Source organism: Pristis pectinata, chromosome 3, assembly GCF_009764475.1.
Source record: "Pristis pectinata isolate sPriPec2 chromosome 3, sPriPec2.1.pri, whole genome shotgun sequence".
NCBI lineage: Eukaryota > Metazoa > Chordata > Chondrichthyes > Rhinopristiformes > Pristidae > Pristis > Pristis pectinata.
Window position 1 is genome coordinate 31,795,389 of NC_067407.1, and position 22,146 is coordinate 31,817,534.

Consider the following 22,146-nt stretch of genomic DNA (forward strand, 5'->3'; position numbering starts at 1 on the left):
CCCTTGTGATTTTATAAACCTCTATGACGTCACCCCTTGACCTGCTACACTCCAGGGAAAACAGCCCCAGCTTATCCAGTCTCTCCTTAGAACTCAAGCCCTCCAGTCCCGGCAACATCCGTGTCAATCTTTTCTGCACTCTTTCCAGCTTAAAGACTCCCTTCCTATAGCTAGGCAAACAGAGCTGCACACAATACTCCAAGCACAGTCTCACCAACATCTTGTAGAGCTGTAACATAACATGACGTCCCAACTCTTGTACTCAGTACCCTGACCAATGAAGGTAAGTTTGCCAAATAAAATCACTAAGCAATCACTAAACATTCAAACTAGGACCCATTTAAAAATTAAAAATTGTTAAAATAAATTAAATTCATCCAAAAAATCAATAACAGAATAAAAACTCATAGACACACCCACATAGAGACAAACTAACCTAATTAAATTATTTTATTTACCTTTCTTTTGGCAGTCGATTTCTGTCACTGATTTCAATAGCACTGCTGCACTAGTACCAGGTTGAACCTGTAGCAGATTCACTGGGTGAACTTCACAGCCCTGAAAGCTGTGAAATCTGCAGAGGTTTGCATTGCCCTGTTGATCACAACCTTAAGGGGTTCATTTTCTCTCTCATACAATAATGGACAAGCCATTCCCTACCAGTCAGAAAGTCTCAAACAGCCAACTCAGAAGCCATTCCCTACCAGTCAGAAAGTCTCAAACAGCCAGCTCAGAAGCATAGTCAATGTTCACAGGGTGAGTAATACGTGTCTATAATGGACCAATGGAAAATTATAGTGTGTTGATGATGCAAGTCACAGAAATGCACAAATTCTTCTACAAAATCACTTGATGAAGAGGTTCACCATGAACAATGAATCTCCAGAACCTGTTGGTTGATTTGCACTGCTCTGCTATATGGCTCAAACAAACTGCTTCTTGCTTTAACCTCCCTCTTCTTTTAAGAACTTGCTTGATTTGCACATTAATTAACTGTGCAACTGCTGTTTAACAACATGCCAACTCTTAATGCAATGTAAATAAATCTTCCTCTCCAAAGTGGATAACTTAAACTGTTGAATCCATTCTTACATTTGGCAAATTGCTGTTAAAATATTCTCTCTTTTCTGCCTTTATTTCCCTCTCCCTTAAAGCAATTTTTATTTCCTTCTATTAATACTTTAAGGCCCCAATGGCTATACCAACAGGAACCAGACAAGTAGGCCAGCAGGTGGAGGGATTGAGAGGAAGGTAGAGGTTAGGTTAGGCAAGGCTGAAAGGAAGGACAGGCAGGGATAGGTTAATGAATATGGTGGGGCTGATAGGGTGAAGTGTATTTATTTCAATGCAAGGAGAATCATGGGTAAGGCAGATGAACTTAAGGACTGGATTAGTACATTGCCACATGATATTGTAGCTATTACAGAGACCTGGTTAAGAGAGGGGCAGGACTGGCAGTTCAGTGTTCCGGGATTCAGATGTTTCAGATGCAATAGAGAGGGATGTAAGAGAGGTTGGGGAGTTGCAGAAGAATGTCAGAGCAGTATTTAGAGAGGACATCCTGGAGGCAATATGGTGAGAGCTCAGGAATAAGAAAGATGCGATCACTATGATAGGCTTCAGAATCAGATTTATTATCACTGACTTAATTGATGTGAAATTTGTTGCTTTGGGCAGCAGTACAGTGCAAAGACATAAAATAACTGAGAGTTACAAGAATAAATAAACAGTGCAAAAAGAAGGAACAATGAGGTAGTGTTTGTGAGTTCATGGATCGTTCAGAAATCTGATGGCGGAGGGGAAGAAGCTGTTTCTGAATTGTTGAGTGTGGGTATTTAGGCTCCTGTACCTCCTATACTATTGGCATAGAGTAATACTATAGGCTTCCCAATAGTCAACAGAAGGTAGAGGAACAGATATGTAGGCAGATAATGGATAAACGTAAAAGCAACAAGGTAGTTGTATTGACTGGACTTCCTTAGTGCCAGAGGGTTAGAGAGGGCAGAATTTGTTAGGTGCATCCAGGAGGGTTTCTTGAAACAGTATATTGTTAATTCAACCAGAGAAAGGGACATACTCAACCTTGTATTGGGAAATGAGCCTGACCAGGTGTTTGTAGTTTCTGTGGGCAAGCATCTTGGGAATGGTGATCATAATTCTCTAAGTTCCAGAGGAAGCGGGTGAGGTACTAAATTAATACTTTGCATCGGTATTCACCAAGGAGAAGCATATGAAGGATAGCGAGATCAGGGAGGGGTATGCTGATATTCTGGGGCATGTTAATATCAAGGGGGAAGTGGTTTGGGTCGTTTGAAGAACATTAAGGTGGATGAGTCCCCAGGGCCTGATGGGATCTATCCCAGGTGATTGAGAGAGGCAAGATAGGAGATTACCAGGGTTTTGACAGAGACCTTTGTATCAAAGGCTGAGGAACAACCTGATAGAAGTATAAGTTATGAGAGGCATAGAGTCTTTTTCCCAGAGTGGAAATGTCAAATATTGGAGGGTATAGCTTTAAGGTGAGAGGAGGAAAGTTTGAAGTAGATTTGCGAGACAAGTTTTTTTTACTCAGAGGTTATTAGGTGCTGGAATGCACGGCCAGGGGAAGTGGTGGAAGCAGATACGAAAGCAACATTTAAGAGGCATTTAGAGACATGAACAGGCATAGAGGGACCATGCACAGGCAGATGGGATTAGTTTAAATTAGCGTCACGGGGGGCACAGACTGAAGGGCCAGTTCCTGTGCTGTACTGTTCTATGTTCGAAGTTCTAAGTTGCTGCAAATTAGATGCAAGCTGAAGGGTGCAGTAAAAAGTGTAACTAATAGTGCTAAGTGTGCAATTTCCCATTGTAGCAAGAATCCATCCCTTATTTTGCTTAAGTAATAATGGGGAAAAATTGATGCTATAAAATCAATCTTACAAAAAGTGAAAAAGAACTATTTATGTTGTACTTTTCAATACCTCAGGATGACATCAACAAATTTACACACATTTTTAATGGAATAAAATATTCCAAAGCACTTTACCAGAGTGTTTTAAAATAAATTTTGAAACTGAGCCACGCAAAATATTTTTTAATATATTCATTCAAAGGATGTGGGCTTCGCAGGCTGAGCCAGCATTTAATTACCGAGCTGCCCTTGCGAAAGAGATGGTGAGCTCCCTTCTTGAACTGCAGCAGTCCTTGAGGCATGTGTATACCCACAATGCTGTTAGAGAGAGAGTTCCAGGATTTTAACCCAGCAATGGTGAAGGAATGGCAATACATTTCCAAATCATGATGGCTAGGAGGGCAACTCCAGCTGCCTCCATACCTTTGACCCATCCCCTGGTGGATCTGCTCTCCCCTCCTCCCCTATCCCTATCTCTTACCTGCATCTACCTATCGCCACCTTGTGCCCACCCCACCTCCCCTTTTTTGTCTACCTATCACTGCTCTGATTTCCCCCCCTATATATTGGATTTCCCCTCTTCCTATCTTCAGTCCTAAAAGGGTCCTGACCTGAAACATTGACCATCTACTTTTCTCCACAGGTGCTGCCTGGCCTGCTGAGTTCCTCCAGCAATTTGTTGTTTTTTAATCTGGTGTTATTCCCATGCTCTCACTGCCCTTGTCCTTCTAGCTGGTCATGGGTTTGGAAGGTGCTGTCTAAGGAGTTGCTGCAGTGCATCCCGTAGATTGGACAAGCTACTGCTACTGTACATCAGTGTGAGTGAATGATTGTGGATGAGGTGCCTATTAAGCTGTCTGCTACGTCTTGTATGGTGTCACGCTTTTTGAGTGTTGTTGAAGCTGCACTCATCCAGGCAAGTGGAGGGTATTCCATCACACTTCTGACTTGAACCTTGTAGATGGTGGACAGGCCTTGGGGAGTTAGGAGGCAAGTTACTCGCTGTAGGATTCCTAGTCTCTAACTTGCGCTTGTAGCCACATTGTGTATATAGCTACTCCAGTTCAGTTTCTGATCAATGGTATTGCCCAGGATATCGATAGTGGGGCATTCAGTGATGGTAATGCCATTGAATGTCAGCGGGGTGATAGCTGGATTTTCTCTTGTTGGCTATCATCATTGCCTGGCATTTGTGTGGTGCAAATGTTACTTGCCACCTATCAGGCTTTGCTGCATTTGGTTGTGAACTGCTTCATTGTGCAATCATCAGTGAGTATCCCTACTTCTGACCTTACAATTGAAGGAAGTTCATTAATGAAGCAGCTTAAGATGGTTGGACCTTGAACACTACCCTGAGGAACTCCTGAAGAGATGTCCTGTGGCTGAGACGATTAACCTCCAACCATCACCACCATCTTCCTTTGTGCTAGATATGATTCCCACCAGTGGAGGGTTTTCTTCCCAAATCCCAATGACTCCCATTTAGCCAGGGCTCCTTGATGCCATACTTGATCCAATGATGCCTTTACGTCAAGGGCAGTTATTCTCACTTAACCTCTGGAGCTCAGCTCTTTTATCCATGTTCGGGCTAAGGCTGTAATGAGGTCAGGAACTGAGTGACTTTGGTGGAACTCAAGCTGAGCTTCTGTGAGCAGATTGTTGCTAAGCAAATACTGCTTGATATTAGTTTAGATGATGTTAGTTAAGATGACCAAATGCTTTGTCAGAGCTATAGGCTTTAAGGAGTGTTTTATAGGAGGATAGATAGCTAAAGGTCGAAATTTCCAGAGAGAGAATTGTACAGCTTAGCGCATTGGCAGCTGAAGGTACAGCCATCGGAGGTGGAACAATTAAAATAGGATTCTGGCTTAAGGCCTCTGGAACAGTGATGTTTTAGGGGGAGAGGGTTTGCAAGGTGAATACAGAATTGGGAAGGGGTAAGATTAGGAAGCAGGAAAAGGAGAGGTTTAAAACAAGGACATGGGCAGGAGTGTTTAGATATCAAGTTCATGGAGGGGAAAAAAGAGGGAGCTAGTCAAGAATGCACAAGAATAATCATCTCTAAAGAAAACAAAGATATATATTGGTGTTTCAGCAGCAGATGAATTGGAATAGGTGTGGAGTTGAGAAATAAAACAGACATGAAAAAGGTGGCTTTGGAGATGCGTGGATATGTGGTCTGAAGGTCATTCTGGGGTCAAGAGTCATATCAAGGTTGCAAGCAGTCTGATTCAGTCTCACACAGTGCCGTGGAAAGCGATGGAGTCAGTGTCTAGACAGTTATGGATGATTTCAGTTATTCCAGTACTTAATTGGAGGAGAATTCTATTCTCTGAATATTATACATCAGATGAAACACAAAGTGGAGCAATCAAGAGAGCTGGTGGTGAGATAGAGCTGGATGTTGTCAGTGTAGGTGCAGAAACTGTTTTCAGATGAAATTTCCAAGGGAAACTGAAATGGGTCAAGTATAGGCCCATGAAGGAAACACCGGAGGTGGAATAAAAGGTTCCCTGGCTATGATTGGAACCAGATCAGCGAATGACCATCCAGCTGGATGACAACAGAGAGACATTGGAGGAGCATCATGTGGTCAACCACACCAGGGTTGAAAAGGACAAGAAGGAATAGTGCCATAGACACAGTTACATAAGATGTAATTAGGAGGAACATGCAGTTTTATGATAGAAAAGGACTTGGAATGGAACAACAATCTCAAGACAGGAGAGAAAAGTTTTTAATGCAGTGGTAATTTGTAAGAACGGAGGAACCAAGGTCATTTTTGTTTTGGAGAGGGATGCTGATAGGAGACTTGGGAGACAATAACCGAGCTCAGAGAGCTATTAACAATATTGGCTAAGTTAAGGACCAGGGCAGGAAGGTACATGGTCAGCCACTTAGGAGGAATAGATGAGACAGCAGAAAATGTGTCTGATTCAGGAGTATAGAGAGGGTATGAGGGGAAATTAGGGGAAAAGCTAGAGAAAAATTTAGATTAGAGCTAGGATAGGGGATAGCCTTAGTAGAAGTTTGCCCTAGCAGGCTAACGGAAGTGTGGAATGTGGCAGAAGAGCTGGTTATTACATCGTACAGTACCAATCTTCCATGTTGAGCATCAATGGTCATTTGCATCAGCAATCAGTACACCTTAGAATTTATATTTCACTGTCAAACCTCTATTGTTAGCTAGACCAAGTCACCATATTCTTGCTTCACACAGCAGTATTACGATCTTGCTTGTGAAATTACATAATTTTCATTCTCCATTGATAAAACGATTCATTGAAGTAGGTGCAGTTTCAACCAACTATCTGACTGTGCACATATTGGCAGCTGTAATTTCTTGGATTCCAGCAGTGACTGCATTGGAAATGAAGTGCTTCAGGATGTCAAAACTACTACATTGTTTAAAAAAATAAAGGGTTGCCTATTAAAGACAGAGATGAGACAAAATATTTTTCTCTTAGAGGGAAGTGAATCTTTGGGATTATCCCTCAAAGAGCAGTGGACGCAAAGTCTTTGAATACTGTATTTTTAAGGCAGAGGCTGAGAGATTCTTGATAAAGCAAGGGGGTGATAGATTACTGCAGGTGGATGGAATTCAGAGTTGAGGTTACAATCATATTGGTCACAATTTCAATAAATGGCAGAGGAGGCTTGAGGGGTTGAGTGGCCCATTGCTGCTGCAATTTCTATACTTGTTTGTTTAAATATTCAGAGCTAGGCCCTACTATAAATGCCAGAGCCAGAAATGTACTAGAGTGCCTCTAACTAGGACAGGTCAGGTGATCCCAGTATTGATTATGCGCAACACCTATTGGATGTGTCAGGCCAGAGAAGGAATAAGGATATCTGTCTTTCATTTACAAACTTTTAACATAAAAGTTTACATATTATTTGTTCTCTCCACAGCAGCTCGGTCAATAGTGCAGCCATAAAGCAAGATTGAAAATTGGTTCCAAAATTAGTTGTCTTCTTTGGAATGAAGATTATCATAATTCTTTGTAAACTCAATAATGAAGTATCATGTTAAGGTACAGCCCTAACCATTTCAAGCACTACAATTTCCATGTTAACAAACAAGAAAATTAGTCCCAGTAATATCAGACTGATGTACATGATTCATATTGTCCAACCGAATTTATGTACTGGAAGCCCTCCTCCATTTGAGAAATTGTACATTATCTTTCTTCTTGCCTTTCTCCATTATTAATCTAAGCCATCTAATTTCATGATTCCCTAAATGTTCTCCCACTGACACTTGGCCTACTTCATTTCCCAGTACCAGATCAAACAATACCTACTTCGTTCACAAACTATAACAATTTGGCTGAGAGGACCAAACATAAAATTTCCAAGTTTGTTGATGACATGAAACAAAGTGGGAATGTGAGTAGTGATGAAGAAGCAAAGAGGCTTTAAGAGGATTCAAGCAAACTATGTAAGTGAACATCATCATTGCAGAAAGAGTACAGTGTGGAAAAATGTGAGGTTCTTCACTTCAGTACAACAAACAGAAACGCCGAGTATTTTTCTGAATGATGAGAGATTGGGAAATGTTGAAGGAATTTGGGTGATCAGTCACTGAAAGCTAACATGCAGGTGCAGAAGGCTGTTAGAAAGGCATATGCATGTTGGGCATTATACACAAGTAAAGAGGTCTTTCTGTAATTATTTAGGGTCTTGGTGCGACCACACCTGGGGTATTGTTACAATTTTGGTCTCCCTATCTAAAACAAAAAGAAAGTTCTTAGTTTTGAGAGAGTGCAGTGAAGATTTACTAAGCTGGTTCTTAGGATGGCAGGTCTGTCATATTAGGACAGACTGGCTGGAAAGATCTCCACTTTTAGAATTCACAACGAGACGTGACCTCATTGAAACATACACATTATGAGAAGGCTCAATAAAGGGAATATGTTGCCCCTGGCTGAGAATAAGAGGCTCATAGTGTCAAAAATAAAGAGCAAGCCATTTAATACTGAAATGAGAGAAATTTCTTCACTCCTTTGAGTGAAGAAATTCTCTACCCTGGAGAGATGTGGAGGCACAGCCATTGATTTCATTCAAAATGGACATTCTTTGGATATCTGGATAATAGAGGAATCAAGGATATGGTATAGGGCATAACATTGGTGTTTGAGGTGGAAAGCGAGCCTTTTTTCTTGTTGAATAGTGGAGCAGCTCGAGGGGCTGAATGACTTAATCTGCTTCTAACAGTATCTGCTATTACAGCGCCAGCGACCCAGGTTCAATTCCGGCCACTGTCTGTAAGGAATTTGTATGTTCTCCCCGTGTCTGCGTGGGTTCCTCCCACACTCCAAAAAAAAGATGTACAGGTTAGGAAGTTGTGGGCATGCTACGTTGGCGCCAGAAGCACTGCAACACTTGCGGGCTGCCCCCAGAACAGTCTACGCAAGAAGATGCATTTCACCATGTGTAACGATGTACATGTGACTAATAAAGAAATCTTAATCTTAATGGGTTGCAAGAATGCAGATCAAGGAAGTTTTCCTAACATAATTTTCCTCATTTTCTTTGCCCCTTTCTCTAACATTATTCCAAGCAAAATTAGATTAAATGAAAGCTAATATGCAGGTGCAGCAGGATACATTTCTTTCACATTTCTGTAATTTCCCTGCAGACTTGCTCCAGCATTTCCATCTCTTTATTTTGCTATGTATGGCAATATCCTCAATGGCATTATAACTTCCTTTTACTTCAAATGGATTCTGTATGTCTTCTCAAAAACAAGCTCTCTCACCAGCACTCTTCCTTAATCTGTACTGACTTTTTAACCACCTTTTTTATTTTTCCAAATCACCTCATATCCAGGAGTATTTGATGTCTATTCCTGTCCTTTTTTTGAACCATGTTTCAGTTAACACTACTGCATCATATTCAAAAATTGTTCATTTCATTTTGTGTGTTTACCCACATGCACACTAAATCTGTTTCTGTACTTCTCGTACTTTCAATTAGTCTGCTCCCACTGAAATTTCCTACTGCAATGCATCTGCCACTCCCACTCAACTTATTCCTCACTTCTAACTTCATGCTGGTGACCATTCCCATTTATTGCAATATAATGGGTAGATGTTTCTGCGATTTTCCTCTGCTGTGGTGAGAATGCCAGAATCATTCTTGGGTACCAGTTTATCAACAGTATGTGGGCAGTGGAACTCCTGCACCCTCTGCTGTTAACTTTGAAGAATTACACCAGTTGTATGCTGCTTAGTGTGAACTTTGGATCATGCATAAGAATTTTACTTAAATATATAAAAAAAATTTTGCATCTTGCCTATATTTATCTTTCCCCCACTTCTCCACTGATTGCACTTCCAATTCAGCTTCTTATATTTTCTTTAATTTTAATTTTACATTTTTAAAATTTCTAACTCTTCAACTCTAGTTCACATATTGAGATTTCTGCTTGTTATTTTTCACTGTAATATTAAATCTATCTTCTGACTTTAAATCATTGGTTGCAGACTTTATTGGCACATTTAGCAGTTGATGCCTGTCCTAATTCCCTTTGTAATGAAGGTGGTCCCACAGCGCTATTAAACAGGGTTTCATAATTTTGAGGACACACAAGAGACTGCAGATGCTGGAACCTGGAGAAAAAAAACCAAACTGCTGGAGGAACTCAGCGGGTCAGGCAGCATCTGTGGAGGGAAATGGACAGTCAACTTTTCAGGTCAAGACTCTGCACCTGGACTGAAAGGTAAAGGGGAGATAGCCAGTATAAAAAAGGGGAGGGGAGGGGAGGGCAAGGGAGGGCAGGGGAGGAGCAAGAGCTGGCAAGCGACAGATGGATACAGGTGAGGAGGGGGTGATAGGCAGATGGAGGGGACAAGAGTGGAAATAGCAACAGAGGCTGGGAGGTATTAAATGGAGGAAATAAAGGGCTGCAGATGATGGTATTTGATAGGAAAGGAACCAAATAGGGGAGGTGAAGTAGGCAGCTGCCTGGATGAGTGCAGCTCCAAAAACTCTCAAGAAGCTCAACATGATCTAGTACAAAGCTGCCTGCTTGATAGGCACCCATCAACTACCCTAAACACCACTGGCCCACAGTGCCTCAGCTACTCCTGCAGCAGCTCCAAACCCCACAAACTTAACCATCAAGAAGGACGTGGGAAGCAGGTATGTGGGAAAACCACCACCTACAAATCCCCTTCCAAGTTGCACACCATCCTAATCTGGGAATATGTTGTTGTTCCTTCATCACTGCTGAACCCAAATCCTGGAACAACTTACTGGAAGGACTATTCCAGCTCAATTAGTCTGCTCACAATCAGCTTCGTAAGGGCACTCAGATATGGCTATTAAATATTGGCCTTGCCAAAGTTACCCAAACGCATAAATAAAAAAATAAAATTTCATTAAAATACCAGTAGTGTTGCTAAGATTTCCTCAAAATAATTCCTGCAAATGATACTGTACAGTTATTAAATGGAAGCTTACAAGTGGATGTAAACATCAAGTACAACTGGGACTGGCAGCTGGAAGAACACTGTGCTAATTGTAATGATGGGCAACATTCAAACTCAACCGTACATTGAAAAAATGCTGTCTATCATCAGACTTCATCCAGATAACGCTTATATGTACATTTTCACATCCTTGTGCTATTGACTGTGCAAAATAAAAACAACTCTAAGAGAAACTGTGTTATTAAAAATTAGAAGCTCAACATGGAGGGCCAAATGTGCAACAATAGATCACAGCCAATATAGGGTGTGTTTAATATTTTCTATACATTTAAATTTGCATGTTATAAGATTATGATGTTATAAATCATATATACAGCATATATAAGCATATATACAGTCTGAATTAGCAAGTGATTCAATATGATGATTTACTTTGAGTGAGACATGTATGTAGGTGGACAGATATGTACCTGAACAGGGGTCCAGATACGAGTCAATTGTTGAAGATTTTCGTCTACCTTTCTGTGCTTCCCTGATCAGTTGATTTTCTACAAAAGAGAACAATTTATCAGCTGGATATAAAATATAATTTTGTCATCGCCAAATTCTCTCTCTACTTTGTGAACAAACTGTTGACTCATTGAGTTTGCTTGGGATATAGACAGATTAAGAACATCAACAAAAGCTTGGCAGATGGAGTGTAGTATAAGGAAATGTGAGGTTACCTACCTTGGTAGGAAGAAAAGAAAGGCAGATTGCTGTTGTATGGTGGGAAGTCTAGCCTATAAGGGAATTGTGGTTGAAGGGTACAGACAGAATGTGGAACTGAGACCAATATCAGATCAATCAGAGTCATAGGAGGTAAATAAGTCTCAGAACTTACATAGTGGCCAGCAAGCAGGCAGAAAACTGATAACAGCATACAAATTGTTCCAATCAGAGATCAGCATCACATCGATGTTCAGAGCAGGGACTATCTGTGCTGCAGTAGGCAAAGTTGCCAGGCACCTGGGGTCACTGAAATAGCCCATTAAGAAGAATGCTTTCTATCCTTTCCAATCACATCTCATAAGTACATTTACTTTTGCTGATGTTACTCAGTTCCTCAGCTGCCTTAATGCCAATTGCTGTACTGCAGCCTTATTTTTCTCAGGAGTGTAAAAGTGGTCCAATTAATTTTCTTTTGGAAATCTTCCTGTATGTATTTTTTTGGGTAAAGTACTAGATTAAGCAGTCTGCCAGGCAGAGGACAAATAAATGGTGTTTCAGCCTGTGCAATTCCCATCTTTTGGGAGCCATTTCTTGGCGAAGGTAGACATCGAGGATGAAATTTACAAACCCTCACTGTGCCAGCACAGCCTGTGGTCATTGAGAAAAAGAATATTTGAAGATCAAGATCTCAGAGTTGGTGCAAAACATATGATCTAATATGGCTAAATTCTCAGTCTTCCTGTACGCTTCTGAGATTGGAACTGCACTTCACTGCACTAAAAAGATACCACAATTGGCCCCTCCGCAAAATTCTGTGAACTCACAGGAAGGAGAGTAAAGCAACATCAGTGTCCTCTCCCAGGCCACCATCCCCAGCACTGAAGCCCTAGTTATAGGTTGGGCAGGCCAGTTCATTTGCGTGCCCAGACTCCCAAAACAGACAGTCTATTCTGAACTCTGTCACAGGAAGAGATAACCTGGTGGACAGAAAAAATGATTCAAGGATGATGTAACATGTAGAGTAGATAACGGGGAACTGTGGACCCAGTAGGTTTTTCGGATTTTCAAATAGTATTTGATAAGGTTCCCGCTCAGGAGGTTGTCAACAAGGTTAGAGCACATGAAACCAAGTTTGATATACAACATTGATTGAGATTTATTAACAGATTGTAAGGCTGTGATTTAGCGAGGTACGACAGGGATCAATGATCAGGTCCCAGCTTTTCACAATCTATTATCAATGATTTGGCTGAGGGAACTAAATATTGTACTTTCAAATTTACAAATAAACATAGAACAGTACAGCACTGGACAGGCCATTTGGCCCATGATGTTGTGCCAATCTTGATGCCAATTTATGGGCAATAAGACCATAATAAGATAATAAGACCATAAGATACAGGAGCAGAATTAGGCCATTCAGCCCATCAAGTCTGCACCATTATTCAATAATGGCTGATCTTTTTTCTTCAAACCCTGTCTCCCGCCTTTTCACCATATCCCTTAAACCCCTTACCAATCAAGAACCTATCAATCTCTGCCTTAAATACATCCAATGACTTGGCCTCCACAGCCCTCTGTGGCAACGAATTCCACAGATTCAACACCCTCTGGCTGAAGAAATTTCTCCTCATCTCAGTTCTAAAGGGATATCCCTTTATTCTGAGGCTGTGCACTCAGATCCTTGGCTCTCCCACTAATGGAAACATCCTCTCCATGTCCACTCTATTCAGGCCTTACAATATTCCATAGGTTTCAATGATACAAAACTGGGTGAGATTGTGAAAACGGGAGGATGTGAAGAGGCTTCAAGGCAAAATGGACAAGCTCAGTGAGTGGGCAAGAACATAGCAGATGGAATATTATGTGGAGAAATGTGAGATTATCCGATTTGGTGCACATAAAGAGAAAGAGTATTTGTTAAAATCAGAACAGGAAAGGAAATCCTGTTGAAATTATATAGACCCTTGGTGAACTGCACCGAGAGTATTGTGTACAATTTTGGTCTCCTTATCTAAGAAAGGGTATACTTGCCTCAGAGAAGATGCAGCAAAGATTCATCAGACTAGTTCCTGCGGTGTTAGAGTTGTTGTATGAGCAGAGTTTGAGGAGGGGCAGACTGAGAATATATTCTCTAGAATTTAGGAGAATGAAATGAGATGAATGAGATGGATGCAAATGAAATTTTTAAATGGCTTAATGGGCTTGAGGCAGGAAAGAGGTTTACTTTGTCTAAGGAGTCCAGAACCAAGGCGCAGAGTGTCAGATTAAGGGGTAGGCCACCTAGGACTGATCAGGAAAACATTTCTTCAAAAGATGGTGAATCTTTGGAATTCTCTAGTCGGGGAGCTGCAGAGGTTCAGTCACCGTGTACATTCAAAAGAGAGATCATCGTGATCTTGGACATCAAAATATCGAGGAAGATGGGTTTGTGCCAGAAAATGATGCCGGAAAATAAGCCACAACCTTGATAAATGGAGGAGCAGGCTTGAAGGGCCTGATGGTCTACTCCTGTTTCTATTTCATAGGTTCTTCTATAGCTGTAAAAAATGTACACTCAAATATGCACAAATATAAACCCAGCCAGGTCTGACTGCCAGTATGAAAATTATAACAATTTTGAACTTACAATTATATGAACTCAACAATTTATGCAGAGTGAATATTCAAATTATAATTGTATATCTTGAATGTGGACACATCACTATTTCTCCTTATTTGTCTGGGACTGAACAATTCACACAACTGCTGTAAAATTGTGTTTTGCTAAAAATCAGAAACCCAAAACAAAATGGCCAATTTGGAAAAATATACTGCACCCAATCCTGACTATGCTTCATGTGACTGTACATATTTGAACTTGCATGTACTAGCCAAATGATTTTATAACTCAACGTATATTCAACCACTATTTAATCAGATTAGCAAAGGGCACAATATTATTTTGTGCTGCATGAACGTCTGGGTGGCTGTGTGAAAAGGTAGTTGAGTACCTGGCAATGGAACACATCTCATGCTTGATGAAGATGTTCTTCTACCCTCCACTGGTTGTTCAGTCTGTAGATTTTCTACAAGGGAATTCCATTTATTAGCAAGGTAAAGAAAACACAATTACAACATTAGTGTATTTTTGATTCTTTCATTCAAATGCCTACCTTATGCAAATGTATTTGAGCCATTAATTTTAAAGAAATGCATATAATTTTAGAGTTTTTGAATGTTTATTCTTAGATTTTTCTGTAAAAAGTTCAAATTACAGTTTCATACATCAAGTTGCTGCTCATTTTGAATAACCTTTGTATTTCAGACATGAATTTGATGGATGCATTACATGCACTTCTAGAGGAGATTGACATGGGTCATGTTTCTGCCATGTAAAACAAGCATAAACATGATTGAACTACTTTAATGATATCTTGATGACAGCATTTAGATGGTCTCATAATATTCCAGTGTCTGTCCACACATGATATTTTCTATCCACATAGAATGCATTGCTAGGGACTGAATTGCACATAAGTAATTGAAAAAGCCAATTAGAAGACCATGATCCCACTATTGAACAACAGGCCATTGTCATCCATTCATATTTCTTCTGGTCATATTATCTCCCTGGTCTCCATTCTCAATGTCCAAACTACACACACAGCCCCCATTCTATCTTCTCAAAATTTGCACGTGGGACCATTTTGGTACACCCATTGACCCAGCTTGATCTTGTCCCACTGAATTTATTTCTTCCTACCTTGCCTCTATTCTTTCTCCCTTTGTCCAGTCTCCTCCCACTTACGTCCATGACAAGTTTGATACCCTCTACCAATTTGCCATTTTCCAGTTACTTGATTCCAAAAGGCTCTTTTTCAACATGGACATGCATGGACATACACCTCTACCCACATAAAGACGATCTGAGGGTCCTTCACTTCTTCCTTGAGCAGAGGACCAATCACTACCCTCCACCACCACTCCCCGTCTGGCAGAACTTGTTCTCATACTGAACGCCTTTTTCTTTAACTCCACTCATTTTCTCCAAATTAAAGGAAGGGTCTAGAATGCCTGTGATTTTGTGGGACATGTGCAACAGGCTTCTATCTCGCCTCTTTTTCTGCTGCAGTGTTGGCACTGTTAGTGTTGATCCCTACTCTCATTCAATACTCAAAGTTCATCACCTTTGCTACCAATTTCCACCCTTTCACAGGATCCATTTTCTAGGAACGTGACATCCCCCACCCCACACCGCCTGTAGAGTGATGTAGAAGAGTTAGTTACATTGTTAATCTGACATCTGATTGTTCAGGAATCCCGATTGTTTGGCACCTGGCTCACACAGTAGTCTGAAGTGTGAGCTGGACAAACAGAGTATGAGCAAGTATGCAGCCAGAAGCAGAGTCCAAAGTGCTTGTATATTTCCTGTTTCCATTACACTCACTGGGTTCACTTGAAAGCTTACTGTGTAATATGTGAAAATAGCAATAGCCTGGAAAATCTGATTACCCTGCACTGCAAAAGTCCTAAAGGCGTTGGATTATCAGTATTTTATATTACCCGGACATGGACCTCGGTTTTTTGTAGATGTTTTTCTATTTTCTGCTGCTGCTTTAGTCTGTTCATTTTTTACAATGGTGCCTCGATTAGCAGTTGGATAAGAAATGTAATTACATACTTGTTTAAAAGAATGAACATTAGATCGAACAAATAGTTACTTTATTTCACTGTGCATTTTCCATTTTATATGTTCATATGAATATAGAGCTGAGATTTCCAGATTGATCATACATGGGTCATTGAACATAAAGTGCAAATTACATACTTTTACACCAGATTGTTTTCCATTTTAAAAATCATGGTTGTTTTAGATGGCAGGTTTGTAGAATGCATTATGTGCATTTCCAGTGGAATATATTATGGGTTCTAGAAGCTCCAAATTGTAATGAACACGATATACATCTGAATACTTTAAAGATGTTTGATGGCAATATTTTGGTATTCATATAACTTACTGAAGTGTCTATGCACACATAACACAGTTCACAAAGAAATAAAATGTCTGTTGCTGGGGCTGAATTGCAGATATGAAAGCCTATTGATATGCCCATTGAGAAGAATGCTTCCCACTTCTTTCAGTCACCCCTCATAAGTTTTCATGTTATATTTCTGCTGCTGTCACATGGATGTTCAGATGCCTGTGACAACTATTGTGCTGAAGCCTTGGATATGCATTATATCTTTGTACATACTTAAACCATATAATTTTATAATGGACTAATGTTGAGCAGGTATGCAGTGCCAATACGCAAAACTTATGATAATTTTATTAATGTGTATGTGAGTACATAATGAAGTAGAAGAGTACCTGGACATGAACGGTGGCTTCTCGCGCTTGAAGTAGATTTTTTTTCCCCCTCTGCTGCTTTAGTCTGCTCATTTTTTACAGTGGTACTTCTATCAGCAACTGGATAAGAAATACAATTGTCATTAGTGGTACCATCATTCTTTGACTTAATTAAGCATTTACTTCAAATATTTACTTTACATTAATCTTATGTGCATGAGACCACAAGATATAGGGCCAGAATTAGGCCATTCAGCCCAATGAGTCTGCTCCACCATTCAATCATGGCTGATTTTTTTTTCTCAACCTCATTTTCCACCTCCCCGTCACCCTTGGCCCCCTTACCAGTCAAGAACCCATCAATCTCTGCCTTAAAGACACCTAATGATTTGACCTCCACAGCCCTCCGTGGTAACAAATTCCACAGATTCACCACCCCCTAGCTGAAGAAATTCCTCCTCCTCTCAGTTTTAAAGGGATGTCCCTTTATTCTAAGGCTGTGCCCTTGAATCCTATCAGAAACATTCTCTCCACATCCACTCTATCCAGGCCTTTCAATATTCAGTAGGTTTCAATGAGGTCTCCCCTTTATCCTTCTGAACTCCATCAAGTACAGGCCCAAAGCCATCAAATGCTCCTCATGTGTTAAGACTTTCATTCCTGGTAGCATTTCTGAGAACCTCCTTTGGATCCTCTCCAGGGCCAGCACATCTTTCCTTAGATATGGGGCCCAAAATTGCTCACAATATTCCAAATGCAGTCTGACCAACGTGTTATAAAGCCTCGGCAGTATATCCTTGCTTTTATATTCTAGTCCTCTCAAAATGAACGCAAACATTGCATTTGCCTTCCGAACTACCAAGTCAACAAGGGAATCCTGAAATAGGACTCCCAAGTTCCTTTGCACCTCTAATTTCTGAATTCTCTCCCCATTTAGAATTTTTAGACTGAGCCTGCCCATTTTAAATATCTTGTGCATTTTAGGTAGTAGGTTTATAGATTACATGCAGTTCCATTGGAGTATTCAAGGGTCCAAGAAGCTCATACTTGAAATAAGCATGACATTTACTGGAATAAATTAATGATGTTCTGATGGCATCATTTAGGTTATCAACTTCCTGTATCTGAACAAGCATCACAGAGTTCTCAAACAAATATCATGAATATTTTTGTTGCCAGGACTGAATTCCTAAGAAAGCTCACTGAAATACCCATTGTAATGAATGCTTTGCTTCTCTTTCAGTTGCTTCCCATCAGTTTTCATGTTTTGCTTTTGCTATTATCACTTGGATGTTCAGAAGCTTTGTTCCAATCATTTTGCTGTAAAGGTGACCCAATTAGATTCCCAGTGAGAAATCTACCATACAGTATCTGTACAATTAGAGGGAAGTACTTGATTAGCAAAGGCCTGGCAGCAAGGTCACGAAAAAGTAGACAGGGCTTCAGTTCAGTTCTCAATAGTATCACCCCCAAGGGATTTAGGAGTATGATGACTGGAGTATGGGCTGAACTTTGACTGGAATAACTGGACTATTTAAATTAATTGTAGCATCCTATATGTAGCTATAATATGCAATCATAATGTATACGTACCCATCATGGATTTGCTGCTGGTATGAATTATGGATATTATTAAAATGGGCAACAACATTATGCACACTCAGCCCACTCCACATTGCAAATATGCATTCTATAATTACACATTTTGAGTAGAAAGTGCACACTTCACAGATTCAGCCAATTGTGTTCTGAGTCGAATAAGTACAATTCTATACAATTTGGTGTATTATTAAAAACTAGAACCACATAACAATGTGGCAAAATTTGCAAAAAGTACACCATCACTAATGCTCATTATGCATCATATCCTTGTACACATTTGAGCAACGTAATTATAGTGGATCAAAGGTTAAGCAGGCATGCAATGCCAATAAGCGAAATATACTTTTCAATGTTAAGTGGGCAGAAGAGTACCTGGACATGGATCCTGGCTGATAGTGCTTGAAGTAGATATTTTTCTCTCTCCTTCTGCTGCTTCAGTTGGTTCATCTTCTACAACAGAACATCTATCATGAGCTGGATAAGAAATAAAATTATCATTAGTGTTACCTTCATTTTTTTAATCAAATATTTACCCCACATTAATATGTGCATATGAATGTACAGCTGAAATTTTTAGATTGATCATACAGAGGTCTTTGAGCATTAAGAGAAAAGCAGATTTACATTGAATTGCTGCCCATTTTAAATATCCTGCAGTTTAGACAGCAAATTTGTAGATTGCATTCCATGCATTCAAGAAGCTCATACTGGAAATAAGCACAACATTTGCTGGAATAAATTTATGATGATCTGATTGGCATCATTTAGGTCATCATTTTCCTTTGTCTGTACATGCATCACACACTTCTCAAACAAATGTCATGTATACAGTATTTTGGTTGTTGGGACTGAAATGCCCATGAACGTTCACTGAAAAGACCATGGTGATGAATGCTTTTTTTCCTCTTTCAGTCACTTCTCATCAGTTTTCGTTGTGCTACTTTTGCTGCAAACACTTTGATGTTCAATTGCCTTGATCCAATTGTTATGCCACAGCCACTGTTTTGCAGTAGATGTGACCCAATGAAATTTCCAGTAAGAATCCTGCAATACCTGTGCAACTCTTGTCTTTATCGGTCAGGATATTGAGTACAGGAGTAGAAACATCGTGTTACAGTTGTACATTGGTAAGGCCACATTTGGAGTATAGTGTACAGTTCTGGTTGTCCTGCTATAGGAAGAATTTCAGTAAATTGGAAAGGGTGCAATAATATTTATGAGAATGTTGCTGGTACTAGAGGGTTTGAGTTATAAGGAGAGGCTGGATAGGCTAGGATTTTTTCCCTGAGGCATAGGAGGCTGAGAGGTGACATTATAGAGGTAGATAATATCTTAGGGGCATAGATAATACGACAGTCTTTCCCCTAGAGTAGGGAGCCCAAAACTAGAGGGCATAGATTTAAAGTGGGAGGCAAGGAGCAACCTTTTCAGAGGGTGGTGCATATATGGAACCAAGGGGAAGCGGTAGAGGCAGGTACAATTATCACATTTAAGACATTTGGATGGATACATGGATAGGAAAGGTTTAGAAGGATATGGGCCAAATGCAGGCAAATGGGACTTGGTTTGCACGGACGAGTTGGGCTGAAGGGCCTGTTTCTGTGCTAAATTGCTCTTTGATTCTGACTCTAATTGGAGGAAAATACTAGATCAAGAATTAACTGCCAAAAACATCATGAAAAAATGCACATGGGCTTTAGTTCAATTCAGAATAGTATCATTAGTATCATTCCCAAGGAATTTGTGAATATGATATCTTAAATATAAACTGATCCTTGACTCAAATAGCTGGACATTTGTTTACAATGCATTGTTAAAAGCAGCAAGTGAAATCAGAAGAAGAAAGCAGTTCAAATGGTGCCATCCATTATAATTTTTAAAATTTAATCTCTAACCTTGTCCTTTTATTCAGACTACTGATAATTCTGGATCTGTGACTTGAATATTGATCAATTTGTTTCTTTTTAATATATTTCCATTTTCACAAACATAAAACCACTGAGAGCTCAAAATTATAATGACCTCTGCAAAATCACCTTACAAAATAGGAAAACCAAACTTGTAGGATGAGGCAATCTGAGTAAACAATTGGTTTGGGTCAATGTTTTATTTCTAAAATTTGCTCTGAAGGGTTTAAATATCTTTTAGATTTATTGAATCCTTTGCTAATTGAAAATGCACATGTATCTATCATCAAGTTAAATACGTACAGTATTATACAGCCATAATATGCAATCATAATCTGCTTTTCACTTAATGCTCAAAGACCTCTGTATGATCAATCTAAAAATTTCAGCTGTACATTCATATGTGCATATTAATGTGTGGTAAATATTTGATTAAAAAAATGAAGGTAATACTAATGATAACTATATTTCTGATCCTGGCTGCTAGCATAAAATGATAGATATTACTAAAATGAGCAACCTAACGTTATACGCACTCAACTCTATCCACACAGCAAAAACACCCTCTATAAATATGCGTTTTATGTAGAAAGCACACACTTCACAGATTCAGACAACTGTGCTCCAGGCTGAATAATTGCAATTCCATAGAATTTGGTGCATTATGAAAAACCAGTACTGCATTGCAATGTGGTAAAATTTGTAAAAATACACTACAATTGTGCATCATAACTTTGTACACATTTAAACTTGCCATATGAACAACGCAAGAGTACCTGGACATGGACTTTGGCTTCTGGTGCTTGAAGGTTTTTTCCTCCTTTTTGCATCTTCAGTACCTTCATTTTCTGTAAATGAGCTTTGATTAGCAACTGGATAAGATAAATATACACTGGAGTAATCTTGATTCTTTTAATCAAACAAATATTTACTTCATTTCATATTAAATATGTTGATAATTGTCAGTTTTACATTATGTGCACATGAGCATAGGGCTGAGATTTTTAAATTGTTCAAATTTTTTTGAGCATGAAGTGTAAAGTACTTACTTTTATCTATTTTAAATATCCAGTGCTTTTAATTGGCAGATTTGCAGGATGCATTATGTGCTTTTGCAGTGGTTTATTTTCATGGGTTCATGAAGCTCCCACTTGAAATAAGCATGACAATTAGTGGAATAAATTAGTGATGTTCTGATGGCAAAATTTTGGTGATCATACAAATTTCCTGTGTCTCTACATTCTTCTTCTTCTCATGCAGGCTCTCAGGATCAAGAATGCTTTGCTTACACTCTGGTCATGTGGGTTCTGAGGTGGCTAATAAGGCCTATGTGGGAAGCACAGACTCTTCTACACTTGGTGCAGAAGAAATTTGATGGGGTGGGCGGGTGCATAGCTCATGAGGTAGTGTGCTCCTTCTGCCATTGGTACAGGTCTTCTGTGTATTTCCAATGCCTGGCCTCAAAGTTCTCAATACCATCCCAAATGTACCCTCTCTACTTTGACCATTCATAGGCCAGAGGTTCCCAAGGGTTAGTGGGGATGTTGCACTTCAAGGAAACTTTGTGCAAACCCTTGTAACTTTCCTTTGTCTACCTGGTAATTGCCTCCCCGAATAGACTTCAGGAAAGGAGTCTGGTGTCAGGCGTCCGAACAATGTGGCCACCCAATGTCACAGACTCATGGTCCACTGGGCAGCAGTGATCCCAGCCATCCAACATACTTCTGAGATTGGACCACCAATTGCAAACATATCAAGGCACCGGAAAAAGACCACCAACGCTGCACAAAATCATCCAAATTCACTGGAGGTATAAGCGAACCAATGTCAGCATCTTCTCCCAGGCCAGCAAACCCAGCATTGGTGATATGGCAGAATATATACAGAGCCAGCTGATAGCACGTCCTCAGCAAGTCAGATTTGTGATTCAGCTCAATGAAAGTACTGATGTTGCCAGTGCTGCGCAGTTGTTGGTTTATGTTTGATATTGCTGGGAAGGAGAGGTTTTGGAAGACTTTGTTTTGCAAGGCGCTCCCAGGGTGTACAGCCGGTGAAGAACTTTTCCATGTGCTTGACACTTTTTTTGTACAATCGGCATTGGCGTGGACACAGTGTATTGGAGTATGCACAGATGGTGCTGCCACAATGACGGGACGGAAGTCAGGTCTAGTCGCACGAGTCAAAGAAGTAGCTCCACATGTAGCAGCAACCCACTGCACGATTCACTGTGAGGCTTTGGCTGCAAAGGATATGGATGAAAATCTT

General features: G+C 40.0%; 1 protein-coding gene across 1 annotated transcript in view; it reads right to left on the reverse strand.

Annotated features, from left to right (window-relative positions):
• Window positions 1-20,724, reverse strand: part of LOC127568721 (uncharacterized) — a 44,120-nt gene extending 23,396 nt beyond the window's left edge. The window contains exons 1-4 of the mRNA XM_052012791.1: window positions 20,658-20,724; window positions 18,347-18,448; window positions 16,394-16,492; window positions 14,034-14,108 (exon numbers count right to left, since the gene is read on the reverse strand). Coding sequence (XP_051868751.1) covers window positions 14,034-14,055 — 22 coding nt within the window. The 5' untranslated portion in view covers window positions 14,056-14,108; window positions 16,394-16,492; window positions 18,347-18,448; window positions 20,658-20,724. The remainder of the gene's footprint in view (window positions 1-14,033; window positions 14,109-16,393; window positions 16,493-18,346; window positions 18,449-20,657) is intronic.
• Between the last annotated feature and the right edge of the window lie 1,422 nt (window positions 20,725-22,146).